The sequence below is a fragment of the Copadichromis virginalis genome, linkage group LG4 (genome assembly GCF_057382275.1).
Source record: "Copadichromis virginalis isolate Kocher_CV1m ecotype Utaka linkage group LG4, C_Virginalis_male_GT1.1, whole genome shotgun sequence".
Lineage (NCBI taxonomy): Eukaryota > Metazoa > Chordata > Actinopteri > Cichliformes > Cichlidae > Copadichromis > Copadichromis virginalis.
The window spans coordinates 4,001,244-4,018,393 of NC_140621.1; the positions used below are offsets into that span (position 1 = coordinate 4,001,244).

Sequence of the window (17,150 nt, forward strand, 5' to 3'; positions counted from 1 at the left end):
ATTTTGGTTGTTACCCAATTCATACTACAGTAGGAATTTGTTACCCAGCATCACATCTGGTCACATCTGGTTTCCAAAAACCTGCCTACCCCTCGGCCTCCTAGTAGATGCATGTGTGGCTTCCCTCAGCTCATCAGTCCCAGCAGGCAGTTACAGCGTTTCTGTCCAGAGTGCTTCTCCTCTTGCAGCGCTGACGAGGACACGGTAACAAAGACAGGCGACACAGGCAGGATACAGTCAAGAACATCCTTTTATTCAATCAACTGTTTTTTTATTATTATTATGGAAAAGAAACTGTAATTAACACATGCATTTCACCATGGGCTCTGGGAGGTGTGTCTGAGGATGGGACGGCTCTGACAGAGGGGAAGGAGGGGGAGGGGCACTTGTGGTGGGCGGGGTTCAGGGTGTGGCGGGGTTAGTCTAGCTTGGGAGCTCAGTCACTAAATCGCTAAACAGCATCCTTAAAACAGTGATAGAAACTGAGCGAGGAAAACGTAAAAGTGAAACATGCTGACGGTTGGGCCACAGGGTCCGACTGGGCTCTTGAACGGTGCAGGCGTCGGATACTGCAGACGCCCGCCTCTCGACTAAAGCGCGCACACGCTCACGCACACGCTCACGCACACACACACACGCGCACTCGCTCTGCTGTGTGACCTGTTTGTCTCTGATATGGCTTCTCAGCTATGGCGCTTTCACTCGTCAAGGCTTCGCTGATAATACTGCTGCTGGCTTCATTCGCTTAATGCAAAAAAAAGACATCTAAACGTTGCATATACTTTTTTTTTCTTCCTCGATTTTGCTGGTGGAGCCTCACGGTGCTTACATCTAATGTTTACAGGATTTGGAACCGCATGGTGGATAGTGATGGATCGATAAGTCACATTTTGTAAGGATTGTGCTGAATCTCAGTCTCTGTGCTGTGGCACCGCTCTGTTTTTAAGGTGCTTTGAGTCATTTTTCATGGTTTTTTCTTCTCTTTACAAGAGCTATTCTCATTCACTCGTTCTCAAGATGCATAACCAGGTCACGATGCATCGTCCATCAAGACGAAATAATAAAAAAATTTCAAATTCAATTACAAAACAGAAACAAGGAAACCTGCAAACGAACAAACCTGCCTGCGCTAGCAGTCCTGCTGGTCACCACCCTCGCCTAAAGCCCAGTATCACATTCCTCGTGCTTTTATCCCTCCACCTTTCTTTCTTTTTCTCATCCTGTGCCCTTGTCCTCAGCACAGCCCAGAGCCCTGTGGTGTAACTTGTTCACTTACATTAGCTGTTTGAATGGAGAAGCTGAAGAAGATGGGTATGGTAATACAATGTGAAGCGTACAGACAAGAATAACATGTGAGCTAACTGCATTCTGCTCAGACAACAAAAGAAAAAAACCTTTGCGTATTCTTCTTCTTTTTTTTTAACCCCGCCGTTCAGAGAAAAGGGAGAAAAGGAAGGAAGTGGGAGAAGGGTACGCGGCTACAGACTACTCCAGTGTCCAAGTTAGACAGACGACAAGATACAGAGGAAGAGAAGCAAGACAGAAAATATTCTTTTTTTTTTGTTTTTAGGTTTTGTCTTTTTTTTTTTACGTCTTTTCTTAATAATTCAACAATAAAAAGAGGAACTAAATCACACCAATTTCCTTTAGTACTATGTATACTGCTTGAAAAAGCTCTGAAGAATAGGAAGAGAAAGATACAGAAGAAGCATGAAGGAGGGGACTTTTTTTGAGATGGGCACTCAGGATTACAAGATGGAATCTGTGAACAAAAGGCACTTTTTAGGGACAACCTTTAAAGATGCTCTGAGTCTATAACACTACATCACCAAACAAATATTTATAATCATTTACAGCGGGGAAGGGGATTGGGGGAGGATGGTGGTGTGTGTGTGTGTGTGTGTGTGTGCATGTGTGTGTGGAGGGTTGGGATAGGGGGGTAGGGTTCACATTGTTGGTAAATTGATGACAGCACCCCCCCCCCCCCCCCCCCCCAGCCAGACAGAGGCCGCTGATTCCCTCTTTCTTTCTTTCTTTCTTTCTTTCTTGTTTAAACAAGTAGACATTTACATTAAAAAACCAAAATAAAAGAAACATTTTCTTTAATTTCTATGGACGTCATCATCGGTGGTTTGGACTGGGGAATCCGTACTTGTGCATCTCCCAAAAATGGGGAAGATCTTGTCTTTGTCCCACGCTAGATGTGTTGGACATAACATGATGGAGAAGAAAAGAAAGAAAAGAAACAAGATCTGACGTGATTTTCATTTTTTCCCTGTTTGTTTGTCCTGCAGTGGCGATAAAGTTCGGGGAGGAAAAATGCCTTTTGTCCTACAATGAACCTCTCACCCCCCCGCCCCCCTCCCTCGGTAAATACAAAAAGAGAAATAGAATAACGCACACTTTCCTAAAATTTGCTTTTTATGATAACACTTAGTTCTTGTTTATTATTATTTATGTATAATAGAGACTGAATGTACTTTATTCTTTTACGAAAGCACCAGTTGTCATAGTGATATATATTTTACGAGTTGCAAAATTGTTCCTTCAGCCCTCCCATGGTTTTTGAAAACAAATGAATAGAAATGAAGTTTTTAAAAATGAACAAAAAAATGTAAAATAATTTCCCCAAACTTACTTACAAAGACTGGGATTTTTTTTCTCGCTGCTCTCATATTTAGAGTCCCGGAGCAGGTGGACTTTAAAACAAACAAAAGCCCCTCCCCCCCAAAAAAGATAAAACAAAGAAAAAAGAAGAGGGTTTCCCTCTTTCTGTGTGACACCCTCAAACAATCGCTAACAAACAAACACAATTCCTCTACCAAGGCATTGCACATGGCTCAATCAACATACATCATTTAGTTTCAAGAACAATACTTCCCATCAAGACACGAAAGAAAACAACAAAACCTAATCTGCTTTATCTTTTAACCTCAACTACGTCATCATCACTTGTTGTCTATGTATCTACTGTTGCGTTTGCCGTCCTTTAGCTTTATGTCCTGTAACGCGGGTGCGAGCGGGTTTACAAACTGGTACTTTAGCTCAAATCAGCTTTTTCTGTGTGTGTGGTTTTTTTCTGAGATGCATCCTATGACTGTGCGATGTACGCCATGCTTCAAAAAATAACTAGACTGCCACAGAGCTTATCTTGCAAATAAAAAAAGTATATATCTATAAATATATATGTGTATTATATATAAAGATGCTTGTGATTATCTAGTGAGCTGTCAACGTGTTTTTTTCTCCCCCTACTGACATAAATGTTTTTTCCACCATTCACTATAGCTTATATGTGAGAAAAAGAACCTGAATTCATGTTTGACAAATTGCATAATGGGAATACAGAGGCACTTCCATAGATTAGAAAAGAAATCACCTTTAGCCGTCGTTAATGTCTTACTCAGCGGAGCTAGATCTCTCTACGAAGCTGATGAGATGATCGCCATCGATTGGCCAGCTATGTCGCGCTTTTCCCTGCAGTGAAGAACGTGGCCAGGCAGTCCAGTTATTTTGTGAGGTTGGATGGGTGATTAGCTTTTTAGTAGGGCTAAATTTGTGGGCTGATTCTTTATATAGTTCTAGATAATGATTGAAAGCATAAAGGCCTCCTCAGATTGTCTATCTTTAAGACTTCCCTTTGAATTGAGTCGGGCACGGGGGACGTGTTAGTAGTGAGTGGTCTTCGTAAGTCTGTGTGGAGTTTTTTTTTAAAGAAGTGGCGATCTGTGCTCTACAAGTGTGATTCCATCCCAGTAATACATCCACTGATTTGCAATACTAAGTGGTGGTCGATCTATTGTAACCATTACAAAAAAAAGTCTGATAAGGTTGGCTGGCATGATTGTATTAGTGCAGTTTTTTGATCTATAAGGGCTCTTCCATTCACCGTAGCTCAGTGGGAGTGCTGGTGCGTGTGTGTAAGTGTGTGTTGTGGGAATGCTATATCCAACACTACCAAGCAGCCTTTACGTGATCCTGTGCACCGGCGTTTAAACGGGCACACCCGTGATCCTCGGCTCTCGTCCCCTCTCCAAAAACAGCCAGATATGTCACATATTCATTTTGCTCCGCAGTGTGGCCCCCTCTGCTCTTGGAGCAGCGGCTCGTCTGGGAGTGTAAACAACAGGGTAAACTTTAGGGAGACAGAAAGAAGAGCTACTCTCTCCTTAACTCTGGGTCCCATCTTCAGCAACCTTCCCTCCTCAGATCTGTTTTCTATCACTCGTACATCCCCACCAGCAGCCACTAGCTGTACCTGGATCCAAATAGTAGGCGCGACTATTTTGTCTTCTTCCCCTGACCGTTATGGCCGAGCAGGCGATCTCCCAGAAAAATAAGCTTCCTGTGATTGTCAAAACCCTGCATCGTGTTGTTCTACAGGAGACGTTCATCTGGAAAATATGCTTGTTCGATGGGTCACCTTCACATGAAGCAGCTAGGTGGCTCTGTTCAAAGGTAACGAGGGTCCCCGCATTCGTGTGAATCTTACTGCCTTCACCCCAAACAGTCGCCGAGGTTTCCTGGTTCTGCTGGAGGTTTCTTCCTGTTAAAGGGGAGTTCTTCCTTGCCAGTGTCACCAAGCACTTGCTCACAGGGGTCATGCGATTACTGGGGTTTTCTCTGTATCATTGCAGGGTCTTTGCCTTAAAATATTCAGCACCTTGAGGCAATTGGCATTGCGATTTGGCGTTATATAAATAAAATTAAATAAAATTGAATTAGTCAGGGTAGTTCCAATGTACTAGAATCAGGATAAAAGCAAAGTGAAGTGTCAACTAAGGAAATATACGCTCCACCTCTGGTGGAAAGTGAGGCTAGAGCGGAAGTGCTGAAAACCTGGGCTTTTTCTAATGGCCAGCAGGGGGCGACTCCTGTTTGCAAAATCTGATTGTATCCAAGTCTATGAGGAAACGATCCTCCGTATCACTTTCTGACCTCAAGAAGTACTTTTGTAATGAATTCATGGTCTCAATCGCTAAACTGACGTCTTCATTGATATAAACTCTGAATTTCTAGTGAAGCAGTCATGCTTTTGCATGTGGCTGCCCTGTGTTCCTGGGTTTTAAGTCAAAGCCACAGTTAGCTTATGATGTCCAACTGCCAAAAAGCTCGACTTAACATATACAATCAACACTAGTTACCTAGTGGATTACTTTCAAATGCTTTGTTCTTTCTAGGATTCTCACAGTAACGGTGTTTTCACAGGACACTGCATTGCAAAGCTACAAAACGCCTGAGCTGCCGTCTAAACCGTCGCAGAGTTGATTTCAACATTCCTAAAAAAATGACCAAACGGGTTTCGGGTCTAAACCCTCTTAAAACTGCTCATATTCTGCACGGATACGTCGATATAAAATCATCATATAATCAAAACGGTCACTGGGGGTGCAGGTTTGGTGGTTTTATTAACTTTGGACAGAACCAAGCCAGCTAACCTCAGCTAAGCCAACCAGCTGTAGCGGTATCAATCAACTCATCTCAACTCCCTGGAAAAAGAAGCAAATAAGCATATTTCCCAAATGTTTTTGCAAGCGCTACTTGATCTGGGTAAGCTAACCACCCTGTCTCCACTGCTTCAACATACCGCTTCTGACTGTGTTTCTCTTTAAGGTGCTGTCATTCAAATACAAAACAATTATAAAATAGTACAAATCCAAAAGAGGAATAAATTCAAATAAGAGAACACACGAGAGATAATAAAATCATTCATCTACATTACATAAGGGCAAATTGGGAACCAATAGCTGCTGCCTGTAGCTGTGAAGCTGTCAGTAATTATATAGTCACACTGCGATTTTCAGTGTGTGTGTGTGTGTGTGTGTGTGTGTGCGCACAATGTTTGGATATCTAATTAAGGTAGAAAGACTTCACTGGGCTTAAAAAAATAAGAATGAAATAACACAACACCACCACCTATAAATACTACAACCTAAATGTGAGACTGGGCACGTGTGTGTGTGTGTGTGTGTGTGTTTTCATACATGCTGTGGTCATGGCACAGACTGAGTGATTGTTCTGAATGTGGGGAGACATGAGAGTGAGTGGAGGCCAATGATCTGTCGAACTGAAAGATGGGGGCTGAGGACTTGTGAAGGCTTCTTGTACCTCAGGTTTGTTTCCTCTTTAAAACTTTTAAAATAGGCAAGTCTGGTTTACCTCCCATGCCTTGTAGGTAAATAGTGCACATCTTTAAGATTAGTGTTAATTGATTCAGCTTGTAGTGCAACCCTTAATCAAGTTTTGGCATGGTCACTAGTTAGTAGTAGGGTGAAAGGGGCTATTTTAGGTCATTCAGAAGGATAGAAACATTGGTCATTTGGATTTTGTTTTGAGTGATGACAGACATCACAGGAGCGTGGACTGCAGCTTTCCCTGGAAACCGAATTGCTTTGATTAGACTGTGACTTGAATTTGTATTTGCTAGACAACTGATTTTTCTAAGCCATTTGTTACACAATGCGTCTTTATAAAGTAGGAGAAGCCGACGGTTTTCATCCTCAGGTTCCTCCTGCGCTGCTGTGCTGGTTCGGTGGTTTGAGGAGAGATGCCTCCTTGCTGCTGCCGTCCCCTTACCCCCCCTTCTCCCTGTCATCCCGGCATCCTCTTGTCCATCTATTCGTCTTTCAACGTATCCATCTTTGCTTGAAACGGGTCCTGCCTCTGACTGTGTGTAAGTAAGTCCAGAGTTCCACTAAAAGCGTCATGCTGCTGTAATTTCCTGCGTTGCCTGGTTACATTTTGTATCAGGTGAGACATACTGTCAGGGCCAGTCGGTGGGTGGGTTGGAGGACAATTATTATCCTGCGGGTTGTTTCTCTGGTTCTTTTTGTGTTTTTTGTTGTTGTTTTTCTATTTCTGATTGCAAAGAAAGAATTCTAGTTGCTGGTTTGCACACAGATCTTGTCAGAGGAACCAAGACTGAAAAAGAAAAGAGAGGGAAAGACGGGATGAGATTATGTTAGTAACAAAAATAGTAAACAGCTTAAATAAACTTTATGTGCACAAAATGTGACCCACTGTGTTTGTTCAAAATAAACTGGGATTACTACTTTGCAGCTTCCACCAACCAGTGAAGCTGCAGTTTACCTGCGTGTCTGACTCTTTACTGTTGGCCACCAAAGGTTAGTGCAGTCATTTCAGCCTCCTACCAAATGTTAAACATCACCACAATCTTCTCTCTGTTTCTCCGTTATGGCATCAATCCGATTGTTCAGTCTGACGTCACTAGCCGTGTCTGCGCCTAAACTCCGCTGCAGGTCCATATATCAAACGATCACTGTGGCATTACTGAGAGTTGAAAAACTGTCTAAAGTCTTTCATCTTTAATAAAATGATCAGCGTTCTGCTCTACCAGGTGTAACAATTGAGTTTAACATCCATGAAAACGGAATTTATGACATTTAACGGAGTTAGAAGATAGCAGGGAGTTAGCTCGCTAGCTTCTATCTAAATACAATATAGCATGTCCTGACTGCGGGGTTTTGGAAACAAATTAAAACGTACAGCTCTGCTATCACTTCCAGCATAAATGAAGACAGAAAACTAAACAGCAGTGACGTTTGTAGGGTTACTGAAGTTGGGCTAGCTGGTATATAATGATGTGCTATGTGACCGCTAGCGACACAGCTATGTTAGCATAATATAAACAAGCTAACTTTTTTTCCACTCGATAAAAGTTACCGTGAGTGTTCTCGGTGGTCAGGAACAAATGTAATCGCATGGCAGGATGCTGTAAAAGGACCAAACTTCAGCCAGGAGAACAACTGAGATAATCCATCCACAATACGAGGTTAGTCATTCATATACTGCTGTATGGGCTGGGCTGTAGTTACATCCTAAGGTTTTAAAAACTGAGCTTAAATAAATGATTAGCGGTAATAAAAGCAGAGGGAGGCCAACAGTGATCACTGACTGTTTTAGGAGCTTTTTGAGATTAAATAGAAGAAAATACAAAACATTAAACATGTTAACAACACAAAAATCATATTAAACGCAGACTACTTTAGACCCGGAAGTAGGATTCGTCACGTCATCACTGAACAACCGGATAATGCCCATAAATGTGTTTGAAGAAAAATATGATGATATCCTTTAACCTGTTTGTTATGAAATGCTATCATCTTTTATTCTAACACACTGGTGTGAAAGTTTGTCATAATCTGAGTAAATACACAAGAATTTGCACCAAATCCAAATCAGTTCATCCTTTAGTGTAAGTGAACATTCCTGCCAAATTAAAGGTGTTTTCTCACATGAGGTTGCTGTGACCTTCACCTCGGAGCATGGATGATCAACCTGAAAACAATGCCTGTAGCCACACCTGTCACCAGCTGTATAACGAATGCCCATCCAAAGAGCAACTGCACCACAAATGGTTTCTGAAAATGTCTGCACACCGTGTTGGCTTTTGGCTTCAGGGGGTTCCTCTAGTTTTTAAATACAGTGAATGACAGAATTGTCATCTGGGCCTCTAGCCCAGCTTATTACCATCGAGTCTGTTCATTTCTGGAGAGAAGTACAGTATGTCTTGAATTTGGCTGAGTAGTTAATAGCTCCTAATAGCCAAGCAGCAGCAGGGAGATAGCAGTCTGGCGCTCTGTGTCACTTGCGCCTTCTTCACGTTGAGTTTTCTTCTCCTCAGCATGAGCAAGGAGCAGAAATGGGTCACCGCCACTGTTGTTGGCTGCCCTGCTTGGCCTCCAGGATCTGGCACTGTGGGCTGGTGCACCAACATTCTAGAAGTCAAGCCTTGGAAACTACTCTGCGCCTCCAGGGAAGCAGCCTTTTGTTTTGTTTGACTCTAACAGGTCGCATGAATACCCCCCTGCCTCCCTCCTGCCTCCTGCCCTTCTCAGCTACCCTACTCCCCTTGGGCACGGTCCCAGCAGGCCTTGGGCATTGTAACTTCTCCCTTCTTAGTTACTCTGTCCCTCTGTGTATGTGCTTACAGACACACACAATCCATCTATCTCCCGTGAACACTCCCACTAAATCCTTGGCAGCAGACAGTGACCACCCTCTTTTCTTTCCTGCCCCCCTCTCGAGCAACCCCTTCTCAAATTCAAGATCAACTGGCTATGACATCATGTCTGGTTGCCGGGGGTAACGAGACGGCCAGGACGTGACTTCTATAGGGGCCGAAACTCTCTGTTGCTCTGTTCCCTCCATTTCCCCTCTCGCCTTGCCCTGCTGGTATCTAGTTTCTCGTCTCGCCTGGATGTAGCACCCAACGTTTGCCACTAGAGGGAGGACAAAGCCCAGCGCTGGTCCTGAGCCGCCACAGGCTCGTTTTTGAGAGGATCTTTGTTTTGTGATTGATCTTTTAGTTTTAAAGTGGACCATTAATCTTTTCATGTCACTGCAGAGACACGTGTAAACAGTTGGTGCCGTGTGTGTTTTAGCTACGCATTGAAAAGTAAAACCATATTTCAGACAATTTGTCCTAGTCGGTACAGAACATCTCAACTTTTCTATGAGACACACAGCCAGAAGTTTTTGGTTACCTCTGTCCAAATACATCTGTGTTCTTGGTGCTATATTTTTTTAATGTTTTTATGGTTTAGGCCTAATGAAACCAAAGACATAGCGGTAAGTAATATTTTTGACAACAATGTGTTGGCAACAGTTTGGGGAATCCGATATTTTGCTACACACAGAGCCAGATCCATGAAGAAATAGTTTTAATGTGAATTAACTTCACTTGGCGTTAAGGGGAACTCTGACTGCAAGTCTTTATTGCCTGAATTCAGTGCTTTAACTCACAATAATGGCCTTGTGGTTAAAGAGCAGAGGCAGTTAGAGGAGCAGATTAATACCCACGGATCTTGAACCTGATGTTTAACAATTAAATACAGTTTGTATGTGATGTTCGCGTGCCCACACAGTTTGGCCACATGATGTGTGCAAAGTTCAACTTCCAAGAAAATAGAAACAACTTAGAGTTAAGCAACATAAACATTTCATCAGCAAAGAAAACGTTTATGAAGTGATGGAACAAAAAGAGATGAACAGTGAAGCAATGAAGGGTAAAGAGCAGAGTATAATGAGCGGAGGGGCAGAAATGGAAAGGGAGAAAAGAGAGAGAACAGAGGGCAGAGAAACAAGGGAGGAGATCAGCAAAGCAGTTTCAGATGGTTTCCATGTGTCGACGAGTGGAGCTGAGCTGGCTCCAGGCGGGTGTGGTTGGACATTAATGAGAAAAGTACTGGTGGTAATGGAGGAGGCACATGAATGAGGTGCAGGGTGGTGAAGGGGAGGAAGAAAGAAGGTGAGAGAAGGAGAAAGTAAAAGGCAGAGAGTGAGCAAAGTGTGGTAAAGCTAAAAGGACGGAGAAAGAGAAGTAGGAAAAAAAAGGGGGGGCAAGAGGAGGGAAAGGAAAGGAAGCAAGTAGAGAAAAAAAAAGCTGTGAGTAAAGGAGCCTGAAGGGTAGGCTCCATGTGTGCCAAATAAACAGTTGAGCACATATGGTAAACCACACACGTACTGTAAAATACAGATGTACAAATGCACACATTGATGGCGAGCTGTGGGATGGTGCGAGAGAAGAGGTGGAGGAAACCGTGCAGCAGGTTTCAGGCAGTGAGGGAATAAGAAATATTTTGGCGTACATCCACGCAGTTAATAAGTTTCCAGAGTTTGACCAGTAATTGCAGCGAAAACAGCTGAGTTTCCTCCTCACTCTCCTACAAAGCGAGAAAAACTGCCAGTATATCACCCAACTCCTACCTGTGTCTGCTGCGGGATGTTCAGAAAGTTGTTGTCCCGTGATCCGATGCCGACAAACCTGTTGGGAGCTGTGGCGCCTGGCGTGGAGTATGCTACGGAAACAGAAGGAGGACAGAAAATCATCAGTGTCAACTAAACAGCTAGCACTGCAACCTCTCATGGAGTCTTAACTGGAAAGGTGCAAATTCTGCGAAGTAAATGTGTACACTCATTTTATGAAAGTACAGTGAAGAAAGGTGTTCTACTTTCATGACTGTAAGCTAAACCGAATGTAGCTACCTGCTTGTTTAGCTTAGCATAGCATTAAAACTGACCATAGGCTGGATAAAATGTGATGAATGTAGCCACGGTGACACCACTTATTGGGTTGTAAAGCACTCTTTTAAAGCTCCAACAATATCTTTTTGTCTGCTCCCATGTTGTTGTTGTTGTTGTTTTTCTTTTAGAAACAAGTGACTACACACGGCTGAGCATAGAGTGCTAGCTTATCAGGTAACGCTAGCAAGAACGCCTTGGCTAGCAAGCGGCACCCATTAATATTACAATTTCTCTCTATCTGTTTAATTCTTAATGACTTTTAAAAAGAGTACAATTCACTCTTCATTTAATAATTATAAAATAAAGACAGGACCCATTTTTTTCAAGACTAAGGAACATGGACATCTATGGGTTTAGCTTGTTTTTGGAGTCAGTTGTTTTCTGGCATTTTAGTGTTGACTTTATTATGCGTTTGTTTGTTTGTCTGTTTGTTTTATCTCTGCAGGTTGATACTTGACTAAATAGCTAGCACAATCCAAAGTTAGCAAAACCACTGGAGCCAAAAAAACTAAACAAAAACAAAACATAGCCATACCTGTTGAAAACCGAGATTCTAAATTAAGCAAACTGACGTTACCTTCATGTGATTGAGCGATTTAAATGTTTTAAACTTTTTCTTCTTCTAACTTTGGCAAAAAAGCAAATCATTGTAAATGGTCATTGCTTCAACATGAAATGGCATATATTAAACCTAATAGATTTTAGGAAACAGGCGCTTGCTTCTACCGAAAGTACAGCTATACATCATTGAGGTCATTAAGACCCCATGGAAATCTGGCATGCAAACTCAGATCTCCCCGGGTGATTAAGGATACTTGATAAACTTCGTTGGAAGCGATTATGCACACTGAAATTCTGACACTGAGGAGTCAGGGACATTTAAAACCCAGTGGCATCAACGTCTCTGACAAATTTAGGGCAGTTTGAGGTACCCTACGGACTCCAGAATCTGAATCTCACTGAGGCATTCAGAGATGTAGTGTGTAGACTTGTGCATACGTGTGTCTGTTTGAGTGGAGGAAAGGGAGGACAAGAATGAGAGACAGGAAGGAAGATAGATATACATCCATGTGTTTCTAAGAATTGGAATAACATAGATAAGACATAGAAGACTTTGAGACGCTGACTGGGGGTAAAACAAAAACACTATATTTGAAGGAGAGCTAAAAACAAACAAAAAAAGTGCTCCATCCAGTGCCCCTCCTACCACAGGTGAGAGAATGTACTGTATGACTGACAAAAATTTAAATGCACACCCTGTTCTTGCTCTCTAACAACTACCATGCAACAAAAGAAGCTAAAGCAAAAGAGGTACCAGTAAGTTATTCCATAAGGTGTCCCAATCTCTACTGGAATGTTCTTGGAGTCCATATAAATTAACTGCCCTAAATTTGTGCCCTTTCATAAGCAACAATAAGTTAAAAATAAAAATCTTCTTACGAGGTTTAGCGATGTGCCCAGAGAAGGAAGAAAAGAGGATTTAGAAGTAGAAGAAGTGGAGCGGTGATGTAGCTTTCTCACACCAGGCCACGCAAAATGGGTTCAACATGTAGAGCTCCTGAAACTCATGGGACCTAATACAGAACCCTGATGAATGCCACCCAAGTCCATAATGAAGACTACTTTGAGCCAAACCCTTGATGGCCTTGATCTACTCTATTGTGCTCCACAGTATATTCTGTGCTTGCTGTTATTGCCTTCCACGGGGCTAGGGAGATGCGATGCTGGATACACAATGATGGGGCGAAGTTGGAGGAAGAACACTGACAAAGGTCCTTTGCCTGGAGAGGGTTGGGATTTTCTGATTTGTTTTTTTATATTTCTTTTTTTTGGTGTTGGTTTGGTTTTGAGAACGGTCTCTGCGGGGTCACTTACACGGAGATGCGGGCGAGGAGAGTCCGCCGTCAGGGGGCGTGCTGTTGGGTTTAGAGTCGGGCATGGGAAGGGGCACTGGGCGGGCCACTGGGGGAGGTGGAGGCAGCAAGAAGGAGCCTGGCATTTTGCTCTGGCCGCTCCCGTTTGGCTGCAGACAACACAAATAGGGTCAGGAGGGCGACATGCGACAATCCGCAGACACGGAATGAAAACAGGACGCAGCTTGGGAGGCCAGGTCCAAAAAAATATCCATGACGGCGGGAGGAGGAGTGGGAGGGGGGGAGCGATGGTGGAAGGAGGAAGAGGAGGAGGGTGGGAAACAACAACCAAAGGAATGATGTATGTGGACGGCATCTTTCATGAAGGTGTGAAAAATAATAATCACCACAGGGTTTGAAAGGAGTAGGAGTTGGAGCTAAAGGTGAGAGGTTCCACAGGGGTGGTCCGTGTCGGGTGGAGGAGGAGTGGAGGAGGGAAGTGAGCAAACTGTTTGACTGGGTTCGTCCAGAAGATGGCAAGAAATCAAAACCATGGAAGGATACTCTTCTACACAAGCACAACACCACCAACAACAGCAGCACCAAACAACCAAAACTTCAACTAAAATCAGAACGGCTAAGAATGAAAACAGAAACACGATGACACAACACAGGGCGGGGATGCTTGACTTGAAGTGTGCTGTGACTGATTCATTCTCGTGCTGATGGTTATAATTTCTGAGGGGTTGGGTGGAGCAGAAGAAAGAAATAAAAAGAGGAGGAGGGGGAACGTCAGGGTCTGAAAGAGGAAACGGCAAAATGACATCGACAAGACAGTACAAAGATTTGTAGACCAGCTGAGTAAACGAATGTGACGTGTGCTGTATTTGTGTCGCCGTGGGTATATTTCCCTATAATGTAGGTGGACACATCGTCAAAGAAGCTCTCTGCCATTCCTAGTTTATTCAAAGTAATAGTATAATGGTTCATTCATGATTTCAAATTTAGGACCATAGTTACAGTTGAACTAGCTTTTAGACTTTTGAATATGTCATTAGATTCCAATGAGGTATGATCAAGATGTGCAACTACAACAAAATTTCCAAATTAAGACAAAAAGAAAGAGATTTGTATACGTCTATTCAAGCTGCTCAAATTCTCACCTATAAATCTATTAAACTAGTTAACTCCAAGCACCAAAATGACAGATGAAGGATTAAAACTAAAACAAGCACTATTCTTGAATATGTATCACATCTGTCAGTCACATGATCCGAGAAAAAAAGCAAAAACCAACAGAACCTCAGGGATAATGTGCATACCTCTCATTTGGTGAACCTGACATCATGTTACGTTATAATTAACTGAGAAAGACGAGCCACAAACACAGATTTCATTATGCACACAGCTTCCGTATGCTGCACTGTTTCACTAACATACGGTGGTCCCTCGCTATAACGCGCTTCAGCTTTCGCGGTCTCGCTGTTTCACGGATTTTTTTGTGTGCAATTTTGCATTCTTTTTTTTTTTTTTTTTACAGTGCATTGTGTCCTGCATCCTGATTGGCTGCAGACCATTGTCAATCAATCTCGTGCCGTGTCTCCTGCACAGTACAGAACGCGTTCAGCTTGTCAAATTTACATAAATCATGTTTACTTTCATTGGTGGCGGGTCTTACCTGCCCAGCGGCCTGCCCTGAGCCATCGGCACAGACAAACTGCACAAATTCCTTCAGGGGATCCTGTCCAGGGTGGTGGTGATAGCGGATGGTTGGGTGGGTGAAGTAGGGGCTAGACTGCTGGATGATGGAGGGAGATGGGAAGTGCAGGGCCGAGGCTGAAGCACGGGGGCTCCCTGTAAACACAGACGTTTGGTATTAGAGGAAACACGAGCAGAGGAAGAGCGGGACACGAACCGCTGAGTTTCTAAACATTCTTACAGATGGGAGAGATGAACTGAGCAACCACCAAATGATAGCAAGAATATCACATCGCAACTGGAAACAATAAAACTTAAATCTGGTTTTAAGATGAAAGGAACTCGGTTTTTCTAGGAAAAGCTAATTTCGAGTTAATAGGTATTGTATGCATTGCTTATTTTTTATGACTCCTCCAGTAAACCCTTACAGCTTTATTGAAGAAATTTATATGAAACGCTGCATCCAGATGAACACAATGAACTTTTCGGAAAGAGATTTTTACACACACATATTCACATCTGAACACTCACTGAGACAATGTAACAATTTAGGGCAACGCCGTTCAGACTGCACACACTTCTAAATGGGCACAAATTCAGCAGATAAAAGCGCTGCATTTTGAAATCAGATCCAAAAAGCCTGTTAAAAAACACAAAGAGATCATTGAGGAGTGTCTTATATTAGCCTGTCTTAATGCCTGCGCTCCTGTGTGCTGTTTTTGAGGGTGTGATTCACTGGCGTTGATGCATTTTGGCATTTACATACTAAAGCCTTTTTTATCTGACACATTTTGTTTCTAAGACAGAATTAATCTGTAAATACTCTCTAAATCTGAGTTAATATTTTTTCTGCTAAATGGCTCGTGAGCTTTATATCTGTGTATGTGCACGACAGGTGCGGAGATGCAAAATATAACTGCATTCTGTGGCTAATAAGCTTACAGAAACAAAAAACATTCTGTTTTTCACCAAAGAAAATAGTGAAACTCACACCAAACAGATGAATATATGTCTGAGGTGCGAAAGGGGAGCAGTTGGTTGAGCCCTACCACACCGAGCACAAAGCCCTCCCTGTCAGACTTATATCCATTACTAAATCTCCTTGTTTTGTATTAGTAGCCTGTTCTCTTAGCTGTGCCAGTTTAACACCCACCCCATCCCATACAGGCCCCCCAGCTGCCCACGTTGGGCTGCCAATGCTCTTTAGTGCTTGCATCTTATACATTGTGTGTGAGTGCACTTCATAAGGGTGCCAACCCTGCTGCATTCCCCCCAGACAAGGGCCTATGCTTCAGGGCCCAGCAGCACCTTGCTTCCATGCCAGGCTGCCTGCTCCCAAGTGAAGCAGTCGCCCTGCTCCTATAGTCGCATACTAATCCCATTAGACACTGGGTGAAGGCCAAATGCTGGGGGTATGGGAGTATGGATGGGGTGGTGGTGGCCCCTTCATACTTTCACCTTCTCTTGATTCCCATCATATTTGCCTTTAAACTGGCAAAGCCCAACGAGCCCTTCACTGATACCACCTGACATGTCACAGAGGTATTAAGAATGTTAAGATATTAAAATATTGCTAAATAAATTCATTATAATCCTTCTTATACAGTTGAAATATCCGTGTTTGCTTAGTTTCTAACCGTGCTATGCTAATATCCAGGGTGGTAGAAGCTGGACATTTAAACCAAACGGTCACTACTTGAAGGCTAATATTTATCACTTAACCTCAGCTGTTTTAAAACGTTTCCTTTACTTTCAGCTAATGGTGGAAACAATTTATTCATTTCTTTTAGATAACAGATATACATTTTTGTAGGTATTCCACTCATTATTGCACTACTTTAGCTAACTATTTTACAACGTCAGCCAACTAATCTTTGTTACTTTCAGCTAGCTGTGTAAGAATTTATCTGTCATTTCAGAAACATGTATTTAGCTTTGTGTAATTTTTTCAACATTTAGAAATGATTTTGAGCTCTTCCAGCATTTTAGACATTCCTGCTAGCTAAGTGTTTCAAATACTTTTTGAAACTGTACATCCAAACTGTCTGTTACATACACTATAATTTGTTTGGTTCATCTGCTAACTAGCACATGGTCCTTCAATACAAACACAGATTTTTTTATATAGGGAATTTGCAAAAAACAGTGGAACCATGGCTGACGTGGCTGAAGGGAGAGACTCCATGAAAGCCACCCTTTAGCACCGTTGCTGCTATGAACAGCTGGGCCCTGCATGCTCCTTATTCCCACTTTCAATCCTTTAAATCTCTTGGATCTTGTCTTTTACGTAGAATAACAACAATGCTGATGATGTGGTAACCACTTTCAAACTAGCATGGCAGCATTCCCAGTGTGCACGCTGCCACAGTTTGTATAAAAAAAACAAATCCCAAAGTGTGTAACTTAGAACCTCTGGCCACCGCAAGGATGGGATATTGTATACATGTGTGCACGATGGTGTGAACACTAACAGTGCATGTATGTGTGTGTGGAGACTGGATTTGCTGTAGTCACATCTCAAGAGGTTCTGTCAACAAGCGCTGAGTAGGGTTT

The 17,150-nt window shown here is 42.7% G+C and overlaps 1 protein-coding gene across 16 annotated transcripts in view; it reads right to left on the reverse strand.

Moving 5' to 3' along the window:
* Positions 1–232: 232 nt before the first annotated feature.
* nfixb (nuclear factor I/Xb) overlaps positions 233–17,150 on the reverse strand; it is a 136,507-nt gene continuing 119,589 nt past the window's right edge. For 12 of the 16 annotated variants that reach the window (XM_085453186.1, XM_085453188.1, XM_085453191.1 and 9 more), the window contains 4 exons: positions 14,578–14,753; positions 12,922–13,069; positions 10,729–10,820; positions 233–6,921 (listed from right to left, as the gene is read on the reverse strand). In XM_085453186.1, the coding sequence (XP_085309312.1) occupies positions 6,907–6,921; positions 10,729–10,820; positions 12,922–13,069; positions 14,578–14,753 (431 nt within the window). In that variant the 3' untranslated portion in view covers positions 233–6,906. The remainder of the gene's footprint in view (positions 6,922–10,728; positions 10,821–12,921; positions 13,070–14,577; positions 14,754–17,150) is intronic. The other 4 variants (XM_085453197.1, XM_085453200.1, XM_085453195.1 and 1 more) reach the window with 1 other exon arrangement.